At 40.2% G+C, this 20,501-nt stretch overlaps 1 protein-coding gene across 1 annotated transcript in view; it reads left to right on the top strand.

Annotated features, from left to right (window-relative positions):
* KLHL32 (kelch like family member 32) overlaps positions 1 to 20,501 on the top strand; it is a 190,334-nt gene that overhangs the window by 23,921 nt on the left and 145,912 nt on the right. The window contains exon 2 of the mRNA XM_046677862.1: positions 17,088 to 17,175. Within this exon, the coding sequence (XP_046533818.1) occupies positions 17,153 to 17,175 (23 nt within the window). The 5' untranslated portion in view covers positions 17,088 to 17,152. The remainder of the gene's footprint in view (positions 1 to 17,087; positions 17,176 to 20,501) is intronic.

Below are 20,501 nucleotides of genomic sequence, written 5' to 3'. Positions count from 1 at the left end.
TTTTTGTCATATAAATAGGTAAGTCTATTTTTCTGTGACACACAATTAGTGAAATCATAGGATATGATTTTAGTGTGCTTTCTTCGTGAAATCAACGTGATGGTTTTGTTTTCACTAATAGTATATAGCACTGTATGCTGTATATCCTGTATAGGTATGGGATGTCACCAACGGGCAATAATATGTTTGTTAGAAGATACCCTTTAACAAAAATTATGTGATCTTAGATTTTGTGCATTGGGAAGATTAGGATTGATAAAGGAAGAATTCTGCTTCTGTCATTGTGAAATATCAAACATGATGGATTTGACAGCCTTTTCTCCCCTCGACCTCCTCCACACTCTTCTTTCCGGGATTTGTCCTCCCACTTGTTGAGCTCACCCAAGCCTATTGACGGAGCCAAGAAAACAGACTCCACTCTCCTCCTCCTCTTCTGACTCATGCCAAAAAGTCATGTAGCAATTCAAAACATGTCTCAAATCACAAAACATAATGTGGAAAACTTTCTTGTCTCTGACTTTGGAATATTCTTTAGTTTTTGGGTGTTTGTATAACTAAGTGAGATTTTAGATTAACTTCATTTCTTCAGAGGCTTTCTCTGATCACTCAAACTAAATGCCTCTTGACTCTGTCACATGACTCTCTTTTGCTCAGTGTAGCACCCATTATTATCCAGTGTTTTCCTGTTGGCCCCTTCACTGTTTCTTCCCCCTAGCGTATAAGCTCTTGAGAATAGGGACATTGTCCTATTTCACTCTGTTTCCTAGGTGGTACATAGTAGGAGTTAATGGATATTTCAAATGGGTGAGTATTCCTCAAATCCGCATGCACTTCACTTCTTATGAGTTGGGTCTCAGCGGCTCCTGCTTTGATACGCAGGTTTATCAGTCTTCTATTTCTGTCATTCTTTCTCTGCCATCCTTAACTTCTGTCCACACTTGTCATTGTTATTCATTGACCCAGATCCAGAGTCTCTGAGTCCATTTCCGTTGTTGCCACCATCTTTTGGTATAACGTTGACTCATTTCAAATTTGTTGAAGTTTGGTAATTTCATGTTTATTTTTTAAAAAAATTATTAATATTTTCCACTTGACTGAATCATGGCAGGGTTGTATAAATTATTAAGAACATTTCTTACTTAATTTCATAAGACAATATCTTAAGAGTTCCCTGTAACATTATGCTTTTGCGTTGTTTACAGATATTCACAACGTGTTTGGTATCATGATTCAGAAAGCACAACCTTCCTATCTTTATTTTCCCCTAAATTTGAACATTTCTCAGAGGTATTTAGTAGTATTAGTTAAAACTAAGGGAAAGAAACTAAGTATGTACATGGTTTGTCACCAACTATTGGAATTAAATATATTGACGTTAAAAATTGTTGTTTAAATCAATATTCTGTGTTCTCTTTGATCACTGTAAAGTTATGACTTTAGTATTTCAAGTACTCTTTGTATTTTCAAGTGTCTCATCTTGCTTTGTTAGTCTGTATCTAGGGGAGGAAAAATACGTTTTTCCTCTACCCTTCTAAGTTCTCAGCTGGGACCCCTGTAATAAAAGACACATTAACAAGAGAAAAGCATACAAATTTATTTAATGTAAGTTTTACTGACATGGGAGTCTTCATAAGGAAATGAAGAAGTGGTTAAACCTGAGTGTTTTTATGCTAGTTTTGATGAAAAGTGAAAGTCTTGGAAAAATGTGATAGGATAAAAAGTGGTATGAAATAAGTACAGTAGACCAGGGGAACAGCATGGCCTGTTCACTCAGGTTCCCCCTAGCTCTTGGTGATAGGGTGATCCCTTTCCTCCCGGGATGTGAAGAGTACCTCTCACAGGAGAGTTTTATCACCTGCCTCAGGAGAAGGTCGGAAAGCCCTTCCTGCGCCTGCTGTTTCTCAGATCCCTTCAGCTGGAAATACTCAGTACGCCCAAGTGCTGTATTTCGGGGTAGTTTGTCCTGAACCTCCTCATGTATAAAGTGGGACAATGTAATATTTCTTAAAATTGAAAACTCTTAGCCACAGGTTGTTTGTCAAAGTTTTAAAGTGATGTTAATTGTTCAGTGAAAATGAAATCTAGATTTCTTTTTAGTTTTGCTATCTTGAAGTTGTCAGGATTATGTATGTTTTCTGTAAGAGACTTGGAATGCCTTTTCAGTGACAGAGAAAAGTGTTTTTGGAGGTATCTGGGACTTCTGCATTTGTGGTGAAAGCCCATGAACTCCCTAAACGAGAACAATTTATGAACAATTCACTTATTAGCAAGTCTTCTAGGAACAAAGCTCCTTCTAACACAGAGAAGAGTGGGACATGGTCCCTGCCCCTATAATTCGCAGTTAAGATGCAGTTAATGTGTAACCCAACCCAACTGAAGGAACTTAACCTCATGCCCACGTCCTTTCTTCTACCTTACCTCTTGTTTTTTTAGGAGAAAATTATGCTTTAAGAAGTGATAGCTTTTACCACTTGTCATGTTAAAAAAAAACCCAGACATTTCGCTTTACAAAGTCATTTTAATCTTACTCCTTTATATGCATTCCTGTCGTATGGTAAATGCTACTTAAATGTTGAATGAGTGAGTGAGAAGATGGTTAGTGAATAGTTAGTTAAAGTAAATTCTTTGTTATTCAGCCTGGTCAGACCTGTGTTTTCATGGAAAACCAAATATTTTAACTGAGAGAATTAGCGTGTTTATCACAGGCTTTCCAGATGAGAAGTACAACACACTCAAAGATGTGGAGGCTTCTCAGTGATGCTTTTGTAAAAGGAGAAACTTGTACTAGCTGGAGATGCAGGATAACTTACCGGATAAAAAGGGTGGGTTCTGGAGGTAGGCTGCCTAGGTTTTCACCCTAGCTTCCATGCTGGTTGTGTGACCTTCATGAAGGTAGTTAATTTCTGTAAACCTCAGTTTCCTAATCAGCAAAATGAGTGTAAAAATGGAGCTCACCAAAAGGACTTCCTGTTAAAGATGGCAGATTGAACACGTGTCTGTCCTGCTTCTCCAGCTGGTACAGCGTTTGTTTACACAATAAAATTTTGTAAAAAACGAAGTTGAAAGCCTCCACCTCTTTCAGCGTGTTGTCCTTTTGATCTGAAAAGCCTTATCCTTTCTCTCTGCATCCTTCAGTGTTCCTCCATTTAACCTTTCTCCACCATTCTAACCAACATCCATCTCGCCTTTGCTGGGCGATGTGGTGCAGCTGGATGTAGCATAGCTGGATCTGAGGCTCAGCTTCTCCAATTACCAGTTTTTTTAAATCTCAATCATTTCAGCTTGCTGAGCCTCTGCTTTTTCTTCTGAAACATGAACCCATTTAATTCCTACAATGCTAGATCATTGTAAGAAGTAAATGTAATAGTACGTGTACTCCTACCTTCCTTATTTAGGCACTTGAACTATAGTGCTCCCCCACTTCTAATGCTTCTTGCAGATTTAAGACACACAACAGCTTTTTAGGGGAAAAAGAAATAGTAGCATATTAATGAACATATTGATTTAAGGTACAACCTCAATTTTAGAAATTTTAAAACGAGAAAAAATTGTACATCTCTCAATGGAAGAAAATACGGAATGTCTTGTACTATTAGGGTAACACAAATGCAGATGTTATGCCTTACTTTGTAGATTATAAGCTATTTGAAGGGCAGAGACTATTTTTAGTCCTTTTATGTCTGTCATCACATCTCGTTCAGTGATTACTGCAAATATATTAAGGCTTTAGCAAGTATTTGAATGAATGAAGAGTCCATATTTTAAAATTCAACAGTAAGACTGTTTCTCTATTTGAAAATGGAATTTGGATTACATCTAGATCATAGGTTGGGAACATGTAAACTGTATATTTTCTATTTGTGACAAGGCAATCATTAATCAGAGGAGAATGTTCATTTACTGTCTGATTAAGAACATTTTTTTATACAGAGTTTGCTAATGAAATAAAATAATTAGATAAATGTAGCACGTTAATTTTTTGCCATACAGTGTTATTTATTATACAAACAGTTTGCATACTAGCAAAACACTCAAGATATACATTGTGCCATCTATAAAGATGCAGATGGCTGATTTGATTTGCAGTGGTTTGAGAGCTATAAGAAATTCTTCAATAAAAAAGTTTTCGTGGCAACATTTTTAAAAGCACCTTAGGATGTTATAATTGCAGGTTAGGTTATTTTGACAAGACTGTGTAACTGAGCCAAGCATTTTATGTTTCTATTCTTAGAGGAGTGATGGAGCTAAAAATTAAATTAAATAAGAGCTTTTCAGGGATGTGCTAATGTGACTGGAAGAACTGACTTAAACATTATATTTCAGTTTGGTTCCCGAGGTCTCCAGCTATATTAATGAGGGTGACTAGACACTTCATCCTTGTTCTTACTAGTAAAATTTTTGGTATTCAGTGCAGCGTTTCATTCTTTTAGGGCATGAATTTCATAATATAAACTGAATTATGATTCAATTATATGCAAATAGTCCATCATTAAGATCTCATGCTCTTCATCCTAAAGTGGAAATACATTGTGCTTTTACTTTTTCAGCTTTTGGAGGTTTTGTGAGAATAATGGTAGTCCCAGGGGTTTCAAGACAGTGAGCAAGATAGATCTGGGTCCTGTCTGTATAGACAGGATGACCAAATAATTGATCATCCAATCTGGGAAACAAAAGAGGACAAATGGGGGTGCAATTAGTAATTACACTGAGACAACAGGCAAAACTGTGACTATCCTGAGATGAATGGTCACCCCACTTAAAGAGCTTACTGTCTGGGGGTTGGGTTATGGGTAGAAATGAGGCTGAAGCAATAGATTCTGCTTCCCCTTTCCCCAAACAAGTAATTATATACAGTGCTGATTATGCTGTGAGTGTGGATGTTTATGTGATATTGGAGCATGTGGGAGAGTAATTAACTCAGACCTGGAGAGTTCAGGGAAGGCTTCCCAGAGGAGGTGGCATCTGAGACTAATAGGATGGATGGTAGCTAACCAGGCAAACAGGAAGAATAGAAAGTTCTGGGCAGAGAAGATAGCAGGTACTAGTGCCCTAAAGGGAGAGAACACTTGACCATGGATGATTAGATCTATATGACTGTGACCAGAAAACAAGAAGTAAAGTGGCAAGACACAAGACTGGAAGTGTTGGCAGGGGTACCATTTTAAGGAATTTGACTTTATCACAACAGTGTTAAGCAGAGCAGTGAGAAGATCAGATGGCTAAAAGCTTTTGCCTGCATTCATTTGACTGCTATCTACCTGACTATCTTGGCTGGAGCTGGGTCTCTGCATCCCCTGTGTGGATGGATTTGGCAGCAGGACTGCCTTGGAAAGGGTGCTGACATTTGCAGTCATATGTGAAAGACTGGTGGGGTTACCCATAGGAGACAGCTTGGTAGAAGGTCACTGAGTAAAATAATCAGCTAAAGTTATGTGGAAGGCTCACAGGTGCACATAGCTTTACGTCAGAGGTAGAGTTTGGGGAGGTGGCAGGTGCTTCAGGCACATGACCAGGCTGTGCTTCCACACTCTGGACCCTCATCCCTCTCTGCTTGGGTCCCCACAGTACTTATGCAACCTGGGATGGAGAGGGCTCTGGTAGAAGAGACAAACTGTGTGCCTAGGAGTCCAAGCCACTTCTCAGAGTGGTGGGTTTTAGCACCTGGAGAAAGGTGAGCACTGATTGGAAAAGTGAAAGCCAGGAGCCAGGTACTCCAAGGGAGCATTGGTGGAGAGCCAGCTGTCTTAGGTCCCAAAGGTCCTCCAGGGCTGGCCTTTCTCAGAGTCGCCTGTGAACCAGCTTTGAGCAGAGCACAAGCTGTCCTAGACCTAAGGGTAGGGTAGTCTGTGGGCCTTGCACAGCCTGTGAGCAGCAGCAGCTTGGAAGAGACTGGCAGGCCACATCAGCAGTGGCTGGAGAAGGCTGATTTCAACCATAGGGCAGAGCGATGGCAAGAGGGCAGCTTGGGCAAGGACATGCTCTTATGTGGGCTGTGCCCACCCTTGGGGGCTGTGTTTGTTGGTTTGCTCTCACAGAGTGGGTGGCTTAAACAGTAGAAATTTATTTTTTATAGTTCTGGAGGCTACAAGTCTGAGATCAAGATGTAGGCAGGGTTGGTTTCTTCCGAGGCCTCTCTCCTTGGCTTGAAGATGGCCGCATTCTTGCTGTGTCCTCACATGGCATTTCCTCTGTGTCTGCATGTGTCATAATCTCCTCTTCCTTTACGGACGCCAGTCATATTGGATTAGGGGTCACCCATATAACCTCATTTTACCTTAATTATCTCTTTAATGGCCCTATCTCCAAACAGTCACATTCTACGGGACTGGAGGTTATGACTTGAACATGGGTGCTTGGGGAGACACAGTTCAGCCCATCCATAACAGGGACCTCCTTGGGAGACACCAGCCAGTGGTGGTTGCAGATCTTGATTCCCTGCTGTAGCTTCCACGGGTCAGACAGGCCTAGGGCCATTTGAATTCCCTTCAGAACAACCTTGAATGTGTTCTGGTCCCTTTTTTGACTTCCAGTGATAGAGATAGTACCTTGCATAGTAACTTACTCAGTCTTTGGGCGTCTTAAATTACTGGAAACTTTCTTCGTTTTGAGTCAAAGCTGATGTTGCCTTAGCTCTCTGGCCCTGGTACTAAGTGCCTGTGGCTAGTTGTTCTGATCTCTTCAGCATTTCTGGGTGTGACTGCCTCCTGGAATATGTTCCCTTTGTTATTGTTAGGTGTGCTGAAAGGGTGGACTCGGGAGCCAGTCTGCTGGGTTGGAAGCCTGGTTTCACCTCTTCCCAATTGTGTAGCTTTCAACAAATTACCTGATCTCTTTATGTCTTAGTACCTTGACCCGTAAAAGTGAATAGTAAAGTGTCTGATGGATTCAATTAGGTAGGGAAGGCAGTTCCTGTGCTGGACACTTATTAAGTGCTTAATAAAAGTTGTCCTGTTGTCTTCATCATCACGATCCCTTCCCTTTAACACAACATTGAGACGTGACTGCACTGCCACACGTGTGATGACGTGTGCAGATGGAAGAGGACCAGCATGTCCCCACACTTCTCATAATGTCACCTGAGAATCTGTCAGTTTGTTTTTCTTTTCCCAGGAAAGAGAATACAGATACGCAAGAAAATACAGATAACCAAAATTTGAAAAAAACTTTCACATGGCAATAATCATTATTAATATCTAAAATATATATTCTTACAGAAGGGGATTTATATAATACAATATTATTGATTTATTACTTGTTTTTCTCTTAAAACATATAGGTATTTTTTCATGTTAATAAGTATATATCTACATCATCATTTTAAGTTACTGCTTAAGCCTAGATGGTAAAGCCTCCTACACACCTAGGCTACATGATACTGATCTTATGGGACCGTAGTCGTATTCAGTCCATCATTGACCAAAACGTCATTATGTGTCGCATGACTGTCCACTATTTAACTCGTTCCCTAACATGCAGATTTCTTCTATTTTTTGCTCATATAAACAACATTCCAGTGAACTCCCTTTGCACACTAATTTGATTATTTCCATAGGGTGAATTTTTAGATGTGGAATTTCTAGATCAAAGGATTTGCCCATTTAAGGCCTTTGACACATATTTTCAAATTACCCTCTGGAATGACTGTGCCAGTTTAAACACCTGCCTGCATATATAAGCATGTTAGTTTCCTTGCTCTCATTGGCCATCATCATTCTTTGCCAATGTGATTGGGAGGAAATGGAATCTTGTTGTTGATTTATTTGCATTTTTATTGCTAAACAGAGTGAACATTTTCATATGTTTATTCCTTTATATTCTACTATGGTAATTTGCCTGTTTATGCGCTTTTTCCATTATTTCCTATGGAGATATTCATCCTTATTGATGTGTAAATACTTTGTATATTAAGAATATTAATGGTCTTCTGTCTCAAGGTTAATAGTTTTGACAACTATTCATAGTCATACAAATTCCTAGTTTTTTTAAAAATCTCATGTGACTATTAAATTACACTTCCTCCATTTTGATAATATTTAAAAAATGAAATACAGAAACATTTCTTGAGCCATGTTAGCCCCATCTTGTCAGATTCTACCTGAGACTGACTTGTCATCCAACATGTTCAGTTTCTCTCCCAGCTATGCTCTTAGCTACACCTTTGACAAGTGTGTCCTCTATATTTCCATCCAGAAGATGGGGAGGAGAGTCAAGCTAATGTTTATTGAGCATCATAAGCACTATACTAGATGCTTTCAAATATGTAAAATGTGAAATAGGATAGTAAAGAAGACCTTGGAGCTCTGCAGTACAAGCTTTCATAGATTTCAGATATTGGGTCTCCTTTCCTAACTATAAGAGACGTGGTTTCATATCACCTTATTCAAAACAATTGATGAGTCAGTGTGTTCCATAATTTAAAAAGAGTTTGATCTCTCCCTATTGTAAATATCTGTTTATCTGGAATTATTGTGTTGGGCCAACTTACACTGATTGTCTATGTGTCCTGGCGACCTTTGGTGAGATCCATCTGCAAAAAAGATGTTTAACCTTTTGCCTCTTGGTTTTTTTCCCCTTTCTTATAGGATTATAAGAAATACTAAGTATATAGTTATTTACATATTTGTGTCTTACGATGTGAAGAAGAACTCACTGACTGTATTTCTTCTACAATTTTCATATAATCTGTTTATTTTTATTCTTGATATGTTTTTGAAAGCAGCAGTTTTATGATTTTTTAAATAAAATTTGAGATTAGAGCAGCATAATTAAGAATATAAGCTTTGGAGTCAAACAGACTAGGTTTTGGTCCCTGACGGTACCAATTGCTGGTCCTGGGACTTTTGGTGAATTGCTGACCCCCATGTTCCTTATCATTAAATGAGAACAATAATATGTCCCATATCAGGTTATTGTGAGGATTAAATGAGATCATGCATGTAAAGTGCTTCTTAGGATAATAGCAGTCAAAGAAAGCATTTGGGCTGTGATAATAGTAGGTGAAGTGGTTATTATTTCAGATTATTTTGAATTAAAACTTATAATAGCAATTGTTTAATAGAAAGGCTTTAAGGTTACTATCTCAGGAGTATGTTCTGAATGATTAAGTCTTTTATGTATTAAAAGGGTCATAGGATTTTGTAAGAATAGGACAATTTTGTTCTTTTGGCCTAAATTTTTATTCAGGTGATAAATTGTGCTTTTGATCTCACATCGGACCTTTCCAATAAGAGTTAAGTCATCTCACTTCTTTTTCATTTGGAGGGAGAGCTTAGATGTTTTCATTCTCTGAAGCAACAAGCAACCTTGTTAATCTCAGGAATGGATATTCCATACGGGACAGTATGCCAGTGGGACCCTTCAATGTTTGCTCTTCAGACTAAAGGAATATCTAATATCATTTCCTAGACACCACATGATGATGTACTGGTTTAAAAAATAGACTAATTTACTGGCGCTAAGAATATACTAATTAATGAAATAATCAGAATTCGAGATAAATTTTCACCATATGTAATACATAAATAAAACAATGATTGGGACCATTGCATGTGTCCTAATTCTTTTATGCTTACAAGCAACGTTTCATTTCAAGACGTATTATTTTGATGTAATTTGTCGATTGGGATCCACAAACCCTTGAGTATATTGAAGAATCATCAAATGTTATTAGTCTTTCATGGTCAAGACCTATACCTACAATTCATATTTTTTTTTAATATTTAGAGTTTCTTCCTGTGTACCACTTCTATATCTCTTGCATTTTACTTCTGTCTGCTTAAAGTCTGCTCCTACTTCCTTTCAATTACTATAAATTGCTGAGATCAAGAATAATTAACATTTTAAAAAATCATCAGATATTTATTTTTTTACTGTGGCTGAACTAACATCTTCCTCTATTTTGTTTGTGAGATGCTGCCACAGCACGGCTTCATAAGTGGTAGGTCCATGCCTGGGATCCAAACTTGAAAACCTCAGGCCACCAAAGTGGAGCGCATGAACTTAACCACTCCACCACTGGGCCAGCCCCTCATTAAGTATTTTTAAAAAGAGTGTAATACTAAACCATTATTAAACAAATATGTGATAGTAGGAAAAATAAACCATTTCTTATATATTAGTAGAATTGGTGTGCATCCAATAACTAATGTAACAACTTTTAGTACCTTATTTTTTTTGGATCATATTAATCTAGATTAGTCTGCCTGGTCTTTCTTTCTTTGCATATAATTGAGTCAGACTTATACAACACTGCCTTTTCTTTTTCTTTTTCTTTTCATACTATTATGGTTTAATAAGATTTTTTTCCTCTGGAAATATTATATTTTAAATATTCACTTTAAAGACTCTAAGTGAAGCTCTGGCAACCTTGAAACATTTTAATGAAAATAAAAGCTGGAAAGGTTAAACCCCATCAATCCTATGTACCAAGCAGATTATATTTGAAAAGAAACTCATCAGTAAAAGAGGAGATTCTACTAACAAACATTTCCTAAGGGTGAGGCCAGTGAATATTTGATTATGTGAAACAGTTGCTGTGGTTCTGAGAAATACTTGCTGCATTTCCCAAGGAGAGTGCCACCTTCCTCTGGAGAGCTTGGAGTAGGGGCCTGAGTCATCTCAAGCTGCAGTGTGGTCTTGAGGACAGTCTTGGGAAGATCACTGCTATTCATACATATTTTTGATATTAAAAAAGTGAGTACTGAGGCCAGCCCCATGGCCTAGTGGTTAAGTTTGGTGCACTCTGCTTTGGCGGCTGGGGTTCGGTTCCTGGGCCTGGACCTACATCGCTTATCAGTGGCCTTGCTGTGGCGGCTCACGTACAAAATAGAGGAAGATTGGGACAGATGTTAGCTCAGGATGAATCTTCCTCAGCAAAAAAAAAAAAAAAAAAAAGACACCCCAAAGTTAATACTTGGCATATGAACTACATTAGCCAAAGGTGAAACAAAAGTAAAAATTCATGTACATCCCTGTCACCTGAACAAATGTGAACAAATGTGAACTATGTGATTCATATTTGTGTGTATAACAAAAGGAGACATACGTGGATGTTTACTGAGACCCTATGACGTATTGGTCTTTGAGCTAGGTTTGCTCCATGCCTCTCTTTCATGATATACCCCTGTAACAAGGTAGTATTAACTGTATTTTTAGAAAATGAAAAAATTGAGATTTGGAAAAGGTAAATAACTAGCCCAGAGTGGGCAGCCCAGGATGGGACAGCAAGTTGATGTGTGAACGTGGCTCCATGTTGTAAAATAGTTGTTTGCTTTTGTGTTTGCAAGCTAGATTTATTTGGTTGTATTTTTAACCACAGGGAATGAAATTTGTGTTAGCAGTTTTGGGAGACATTACATATTTTGAGAAGTGCGACAGCCAAACTAACTGGAAAGTACGATGCCTTGTTCTTTTACAGTAGTTACACTGCAGGGGAAAATCCCCTTTCCTTCCCAGGGTCGTTCAGCTGAGCTAAAAAGCTGATCAAAAGATACTTAAAATTTTAACATATGTTTTCTTAATTATTTTTATAAATGTATTTCTTGCCTTTAAATGATGTTTAGAAAAGTCAGTAAATTCTCTGTTCACTAAAACAATATTTTTATTTGTTTATTGGTTGACCACAAAGCTGCAGGCATAAATAGCATTTGTCTTCTCTTAGAATGAATTTGTGTGCAAAGGCAGTTAAAACTGAGTCTTCAGAAGCTTAGCCTTCTGAAAAATTTAGAGGAAAGAGCATTAAATGTCACAAAAATGTGTACATTTGTTAAGAAACCTACGTTTTCTGAGGAGTTCTTGGAGTCACATGTTCCCATAGAAGCAATATTTAAAATTTAAATGGTCGTTAGGTTTTCAGATAAACACATAATAAATGAATATGTTTATCTATGTGTGTTTTTAAAGCAGCAGAGCCCCCTGATTTCCTCAAACAAAATCTTTGTAGGACCCTAAATGAATTTTTGGGGAATCTTTTAACCCCTAGTTGAGTTAGCCTGTATAAACCAGGGAATTTGTTATAAGGATCTAGGTTGTTTCATGTACCCCCAGGGGCAGGAATGCATGGAAAAATCCAGAATGTCCTCTTTTTCCATCTCTGGCCTCTGACTTTTTCTCTGTATACCTGCTTCTTTTCTCTGTTTCTTTCCCTGCTGAATTACTTTCTTGGCTTCCTAATCCACATGGCAGGAAACAGAGCTGAAACTGGGGTGAGGCGAGTGAGGCACTCACCTTAGGTGCAAAATTTAAGGGGACACCAAAAGACTCAGTGGTCAAGATAAATAATATTTTAATGCAATATTTCAAAGTTAATGATGAGCAGAATAGCAAAATTTTAAATAAAGATAGGATTAATATAAAAATAGCCTCCTCCATCATGTCCTGTCTTGTTTTCTTCTTGCAAGTGAGCAGCCCAACTGATCAGGAGTCTGTAGTTCCAGTTCCAAATCCCAGAGAAGGGCTCTGATTGGCTCAGCTTGGGTGGGGTCCAGACTCTCAGACCAATCAGCTAAGGCCCGGTGGTGGGAGGTGCATGATATGAACAGACCATGTGGGAGGCCAGGCAGGAACAGTAGCAGGTGTTCACTCTATCAAAGTACTGAGTCTATGGGTGTGAGGAGGCTGGTCAGGGCGGGGGGAACCCTGATACCCTGTCTTTCCTCTCCACCTTAAAGTTTCTCCTTAGACACCACCGCTGACCTTACCAACCACTGAAGGGGACAATTGAGCCCATCTGAACAGGGAATTCAATTTCAGCCAGCTGATGAGTTAGGGCCTGCCATGTGCAAGGCCCGGGAGAAGAGTACTTGGTGCAGTTGGCTAGGGTAATGCCTACTGAGGGAAAGTGGATGCTGTCCCTCAGACAGGAAGCTGGAGGGGTTTTTATGTTGGGGAGAGGTTGATTGTATGAACTGGTGGTTACCCTTATACAAGGGCCCAAGGTATAGGATGTTGCCTTTTGTTTCTTTGGGAACTCTGGCACCTTTCCAGTAACCTCCAAACTGCAGCCAGAGCGATCATTTTAAAATACAAATCTCATCATGCAAATCTTTTGCTGTAGAACCTTTAGTGGACTCCCACTCATTTTAGGATAAAGACCAATATTCTTAACATTGCCTATGTGATCTGCCCTTTGGCCTCTAATAGGCCCTTCTTTCTGCCTTAGGATCTTTGCATAGACTGTTGGCTCTTCCCAGGATGCCTCCTAACCATCCCTCCCTATCCTGCCGTACACGCGGGTACTGCTTATCTTTCATAGATCAGCTCAGATATCACATCCTCAAGGAAGTCCCGTCCCTGACCACACTGGATGGGCCAAGTCCTGTGCTATATTAAAACAATCATAAATTATAAATAATAATTAAAAGCAATAATAATAACAGCTAACACTTAACATGTGACAAGCACTATCTGAAAATTTCAATTCATTCAATCCTCACAACAAGCCAATGAGTTGGATATTATTATTATTTTTTTTGAGGACGATTAGCCTTGAGCTAACTGCTGCCAATCCTCCTCTTTTCGCTGAGGAAGACTGGCCCTGAGCTAACATCCATGCCCATCTTCCTCTGCTTTATATGTGGGACACCTACCACAGCGTGGCATGCCAAGCGGTGCCATGTCCGCACCCAGGATCCGAACCGGCAAACTCCGGGCCGCAGAAGTGGAACGTGTGCACTTAACCGCTGCGCCACTGGGCTGGCCTGATATTTTTAAAATGAGGAAACCGTGCTCAGAGCACCCTGCACTTATCACAATTATGGTTAAAGACTGAATTATACAAGTGCTGGCAGTGGAGAGGGCTGAAGGGCAGCCTTTTGGTTAGAAGGGAGGAGCTAGGAACTGTTCTCGAGGCTGTGTTTGCCTAGTAGAGCACGCTATGGTCTGGGCAGTGTGCTTACCTGGGCCGGTTTTCAGAGAGTACCAGTAATGACTGTGAAGGCTAAAATACTTTTGAGCCACCCCTCACTGTCCACCATGGCCCACTATTGACCCTGTGAAGAGGAACTCGTGTATTAATGACTGTATCCTGGGACCCACCTCTGGGTCTTGCATAAAGTAGTTCCTCAAGAAATATTTACTGTATGAATCAGTGAAAAAAATCTCCAAAACTTTGGAGTATTTTTGGTCAAGCTACATCTTAATTCTGCCCTAAGTGCATAGAATGTGATGGCAGGGGTCAGTCTCCAGGGGTTTCATTTGATCTGGGTCTAAATGGTGGATGCCCAGGACTTGAGGGATGCAGGTGTGGACCCTGTCCTCTAGAACGGGTGGGTGAAGGGAGCAGATCTCAGACTTTGGGGCTGCTGGTCCCTAAAGTGAGGCAAGGCTGGGGGAGCCTCTGCCCCGAGTGGGAGCAGACAGATCAGTCTCCTGCTCTTTGCAGTGGTGATCACAAAGGCTACTTTGGCGGAGAGGAATGCGTTACCTTTCTAGTTTTAGGACCATGGATGTGAGGGGCTGAGAAGAGTACATTTTGGTACTCATTGGATAATGGGTCTTATGATGCCAGTGGGCTCAGAAAGTTGTAGATGGTCACAGCTGAAAGGGACCTCGAAGATGATCACTCTCAATTTGCAGAAAAAGAGCTACCTCATATGCTTCCCACTCCACATAGCACTACCCTTAAGGCTTGTGCTAAATGTGATAATATCTCCACTCGGGTGAGAGCAGCCCTAAGAGCGAGATGCCTAGGGAGCAACTCGAGCCTTTCTTCCTATGGCTCTGCTTCCTCGGTGCCCAGCCAAGCTGGTCCAGCCCTCAGTCCATTTCTGGATTCTAAGGAGGGGAAAGGCAGGAGACTGGCCTGGATCTCCGGCTCGTGGGAAGAGATAAGGGGGCTTGGGTTAGGAAGGAATCCATGTCCCAGACAAGGAGACAAGAGGAGGAAAAAGTACAAGGAGCAGGAGGAGGGAGAAGAGGTCTGGCTAGCTGGAGCTTACAAGTGGACACGCTTCTCGTAAGGGAAATTGAAATATAAAATCTGCTTAATAAACTTGAAATATAAAAGCAAATGTGACATACAAAGATAATCATAATCCAATAATACAATTTATGTGAAAATATGTAGTAAATAGTAAATAATACATAGTAAAAATAGTAAATCGTAAATAGCAGTAAACCTTTTTCAGGGGTCATTATTCTCTAATTCATTTTAACTCACCTTTAACATGGTGTCCACTTCACTGAATTTTGTAGAATGTAGCAGATTATAATTGGATACTTTCAGAGGAGAGCTAATTTAGTGAGTTGGTTTCCAGGCAATAAGGGAAGTTATCTAATGATTTTTAATTATCATGTTTGAAATGTCTGAAGAATATTGAGTTAGATGTGTCCTTTATTCTCGGATTATTTTAACTTTTAGCATTCTTGTTCTTCATTCGCCTGATTGTTGGGAGTGTTTTGAAAACACTAGACATTCAGAAAGATTAAGGTTTTTCTTCACCTCTCTTTAGTAATAAATATTCTTTGTTATTTTAAAGCTCAAGTGTCCATCTCTGTTAGTGTTTGTGGTAGGCTGTAAGAGCCTGGCGTTTATAACCTAGATTCTGACGGGAAACTGTAGCAGTGATAGAGGCTGAGAAAGTCTCTTGGCTAATTAATCAACGTGCCTTGAATTATTTTGAGCCTCTTTACTGCTCAGTCATAATGGATCAGTTGAAAATGATGCTCATTTTTAGCTTTGTCAAAACTTAAATTAGAAATAAATTAAAGTATAGATATCCTGTTTTCAATAATTAAAAAAAGGAAAACAAGAAATAAAAATTATAGTTGTATTAAAAGTATTTGAAGCAACCTGATGTTCAATAACAATGGAATACTGAAGCAAATTTGATATATGAGTTACTACACAGTTATACCAACTGAGGGTTTATATTCAATATAACAAATACTGTATTTTAGTTAGGTTGGAAATCATAGCTCTCTCTCTTATACAAATCACCAGAAATAGGCACAGTTTAACATATTCCTTTCACAAGTGTTTTCACCCTATTATCACTTTTCAACATAAAATTGAGACAGAAGGAAGCCTGTTTAAGATTGTCCAGATTGGAATTAGTTTTGCCATGAGTGTATTAGAAAATGGGAGTTAGACTGGCAAGCCCAGTGGTGCAGCAGTAAAGTGCGCACATTCCACTTTGGCAGCCTGGGGTTCACTGGTTCAGATCCCGGGTGAGGACATGGCACGGCTTGGCAAGCCATGCTGTGGTAGGCATCCCACGTATAAAGTAGAGGAAGATGGTCACGGATGTTAGCTCAGGGCCAGTCTTCCTTAGCAAAAAGAGGAGGATTGGCAGCAGTTAGCTCAGGGCTAATCTTCCTCAAAAAAAAAAAAAAAAAGAAAATGGGAGCTAAGCGTCTAATGAGAGTTATAAAGTGTAGTCATGGACCACATCCCAGACTCTTCAAATAATTTACCTTTCTGTTTAGAGTTGCATTGGTGATTGAAAACACAGGCTAGGAGGAGGCGTGGGGGGTAGGGGGTGGAATTAAATGAGTATATAGTCAAGAAACAATTTCAAGTTTGACAACTTCATCCTGTTATTATTTCCAATTATGTAATCCTACAGCTCCTGTAAAATTCTGTTTTCCTTTTCCTAATTTTCGTCTTCTCTATATGTTATTTTTTAATCTAGTTTTCAGAAGTCTGCTCCTTGAGTAGAAAATCATCTTTCAGTACATACTTAGCCAAGACTACTTGATTAACTTAATTTCACTAATATTCATGTTTGGAAGGAAAGTAAAATAGCTATAAAGAACAGGTCCACTAGTATTTGTAGTTTATTTTATCAAACCTTAATTTTTCCCTTTGGCCATCTGATGTTTTAATTTTCACTAGAACCCTTTGTTTAGCTAACATGGTTCTCAAACACGTTTTACTTCTTAGTCCCTGGAGTTCCAATAAGGTGAAAAAACTTAGAAACATTCCAAAACATTGCTTGTAAAAGAGCATTCAGTGGGAGTGTTATATCTTGGCTGTAAAACTCTCCAAGGTGCCTCCTTGGGATTCGAAGGCACTGGACTCGTGAAGGCCCAGAGTAGGCTTTTTGCATTTAGCTCACTGTGCTTTTCTTTCTTGTCTGTTTATTCAGCTGGAATGCTTGCTGATTCCCCTGCAACCTTCTAAGGCGGAAACCCTGAGGATCCCAGCTGGAGAATGCCGTCTGAACGCTGCCTCAGGTCGGCCCTGTGGGATGTGTCCTCGCTTGGTGTAGTGAGCCCTGAAATAGTCACACGGCATGTTCCAGAACCAAGTGCAGAGCAGGGGCTCAACACGTATTTGAAGGAACTAAGCAAACCAGTCAGAGCCTGTGTGAGTTTAGTGTGGTAGCCCAAGGGCTGGCCACTGTGATCTCATTACAGTCACACCTAGATACTTTCATGATTCTTTGAGTGACACTACTTTTTATCTTTTTCTTATTTAGGATGTTAACCTCCCTCAAACAAAGGGTATACTGCTGTAAAGGTGTATGATTAAAAAAAGAATCAGAAAACTATACAAATGTGTGACTATCATCCACTTTAAAGCAATCACTTTGGGGAGTGTGATGTGTACTCTCAGAAACACTCATAACATTTTCTTTGAATAATTCATTTATTAGTCAGACACTTATTGAACCAAATGCTCTACTTGGTGCAGAGGATCCAGCAGTAACTGTTATATAAGCTTCCTGCCCTCACAAAATGTATATTCTATGGGGGAAAGAGACATGAAACAGATCACACCAGTAACAATGCAAATATAATTGTGAAAAGTGCTTTGAAGGAAAAGTACAGGATTGATAGACTGAGGAAATGCCTTCCTGAAGAAGTGCTCTGTCTTCTGAGATCTGGAGGACCGGATGACGTGGAGAAATGCCCCAGGGCAGGAGGCAGCTTGGCGTATTCCCGAAACTGAGAAGGTAGTCAGTAAGAAATTGCAGGGCATTCCTTTGAATATTCTGAGTGGAGGTAAGTCTTCATCCTCCTCCAAGAAAACAGTCAAAAGGATCTTCAAAGCAAAGAATAAGAGAGGTGATAAACCTGGGAAATACCTTCTTTTTAAGTAAGTGAGAATTAGATGTGTCTATGAAATAATGGACTGGCTTTCTTCCATACTCTGAAGCACTTAGAGATGACTAGTTCCAAAAATGTCTCAGAAATGGAGGCATCGCTAGGGTGGTCTGGTGCCTCTGCACTCCCTAGGTGAATTTTTTGGTCTAGATCAGTGATCCTCAACAGGGGGTGATTTTACCCTCAGGGCACATTGTGCGATATCTGGCAACAGTTTTGGTTGTCACCAGGGGTGGGGGTGCTATTGGCATCTAGTGAGTAGAGGCCGGGGATCCTCCTAAACATCTTACAGTGTGCAGGACAACCCCCCACAGCAAAACAACCGCCTCGCCCAGAATGTCAACTTCACTGAGGTCAGAAAGGCTGCTTTAGATCTGATGTCCAGCCAATATAGCACATAGAGACCATGATATCTGTCTGCCACCGCCTCAGCCAAGTAATTTACTGCTGGCTACCAGGATCCATGTGCATTCTTCTCCAAATAATTTTTTACTTCAAATCTGCCATCTCTGCTTTTACTGATCAACTCTGACCCCACTGCCATCTGTCCTCCATGGCACGATCATCTCTATGATGGTCTTTCCTTCTCTGCTGTGATGCAGAGCCCTCCCTTCCCCACCCTTCAGACTTCCCCTGTGCCCCGTGGAACTGTTGCACCATGACCATGCGCTCTGCTGTATCATCTCCCTCACCCTGGAAGGCTTCGTTCACCTCCTGACTTCACTGAGACCTGTCCTCTTTAAGGCCCCGCTTCTCTGGTAGCCCTCTCACTTGGCGGCATTATTATTTTTCGTGTATTTTAGGGATGGGTAGAGAGATTGTTGTCACCCTGGGACATAGTTTTTCTTCTAGATCATTACTCCTCAAACTGGTTGAGAAACAGCAACAGCAAAAATAGCAACAGAGATGTGCTCTTCTGAAGGTGGTGCTCTTCAACTCCCCCCTACCCCGTCTCTCCACATTGTCAGATCATTTCCTCTTGTTCCCTGAGCATTTGGCACCTGGTTTACAGTCTTATTCCTCATCATAAACCCTTTACAACTTCCCAGGGCCCTCAATGTTTGTGTCAAGCATCTGTCCAACTTTGTGGCCTTGGCTCTTTAACCTGCTGGTCTCCAAACACCTTCTCCCTCAACTGAGCATCCACTCCTATGGTCACACCTTGGACCTTGCATCCCCAGGAGTGGCTCTATTTCTAAAACCACTCCATTAGCCCCTTTACTCTTACCAAGACCTCCTCTCCCTGGAGCTTGCTGATTTACCTAACTCTACTGGAGTTGTACTTTGACCTCAATGCAATGTCTCGTCTACTGGCCCTGCTACTTTCTACCAATCCATCAACCCTTTCTTTCCCTCATTTACCTTCTTATTCAGTTTAAATTTTACCACTCTTTTAAATCCTTAATTTCTTTTGTTCCCTGAATTTTTTATGCATTTGCCTGGCAAACTCCCAACCCAGATGAACCCAGATACCCGTGTTTCCATGCCTATATTGTCCACTGGAGATTGGTTCCACTAAATCTTTAGATTCAACTAATCAAAAACTGCCCAGGGTTTTAATATGTGTTTCTGGTCCACTTATTCCCTCCCTCGTCCTACTCAGAGGGGAGTCCTTTCCCCGAAGCTGAGCCCCGCCCTGCGGCTGTGCTTTGAATCCTTTCTTTCTTATCTTCTCAGCAACCTTTGACTGTTGAGTGTCTCTCAACTGTGTTCTGGAGACACAGCTGTGCTTCTGTTACCCTCTCTCTGCAGATGAGCCACAGAACACACCTCTAGCCAAGACCTCTTTCTGAGCTGCAGATTCTGCACCATGCCCTTCTTTGTCCTCAGGGTTCCAGCCATTCACATTCTGTGGGAGGGCCCTGCTCCCTCCTGCCACGGGATCATAGCACTTGCTGATCCTCTGCCTGGAAAACTCCTCCTCCCTTTTATGCCACGGTAACTTGTGCTTATCCTTCAGCCCGCAGCTGCAGCATCGCTTCTTCAGGGAGGCCAGATTTTTTGGTTAATGTGTAACTGCCTTGCCAAACTGAACGTTCCACAGGGCTGCTACCAAGTTTGGTTTGTTCACCATTTTACCTCCAGTCCCTAGCACAATACCTGGCACAGGATGAATAAATGTTTGTTGAGTGAATGAAGGAAGGAAGGAATGAGACAAAACTATTCACTTATAATTAAGTTCCTTTCTGCATAGTCTTCATTATTTCTTAATCATTCCCTAAGCATATTGTGTCTCCTTTGCTTATTTTGCCCATTGCTATTAATTGCTAGTATTAATTTAAAAGTATTTACTTATAAGGTGTCCTATAAAAAATAAAATTAAGTTCCATGATGGGATCTTTTAACAGCCTGTCTGCTTAAAAATAATCAATGTATTTAATTTGTATAAAAATATTTTGAGGGGCCAGCCCAGTGGCACAGCAGTTAAGTGCGCACATTCCATTTTGGCAGCC

Source organism: Equus quagga, chromosome 11, assembly GCF_021613505.1.
Source record: "Equus quagga isolate Etosha38 chromosome 11, UCLA_HA_Equagga_1.0, whole genome shotgun sequence".
Classification (NCBI taxonomy): domain Eukaryota; kingdom Metazoa; phylum Chordata; class Mammalia; order Perissodactyla; family Equidae; genus Equus; species Equus quagga.
Note: the sequence above shows the minus strand (reverse complement) of the source record. Positions and strands in the feature narration are given on the sequence as shown.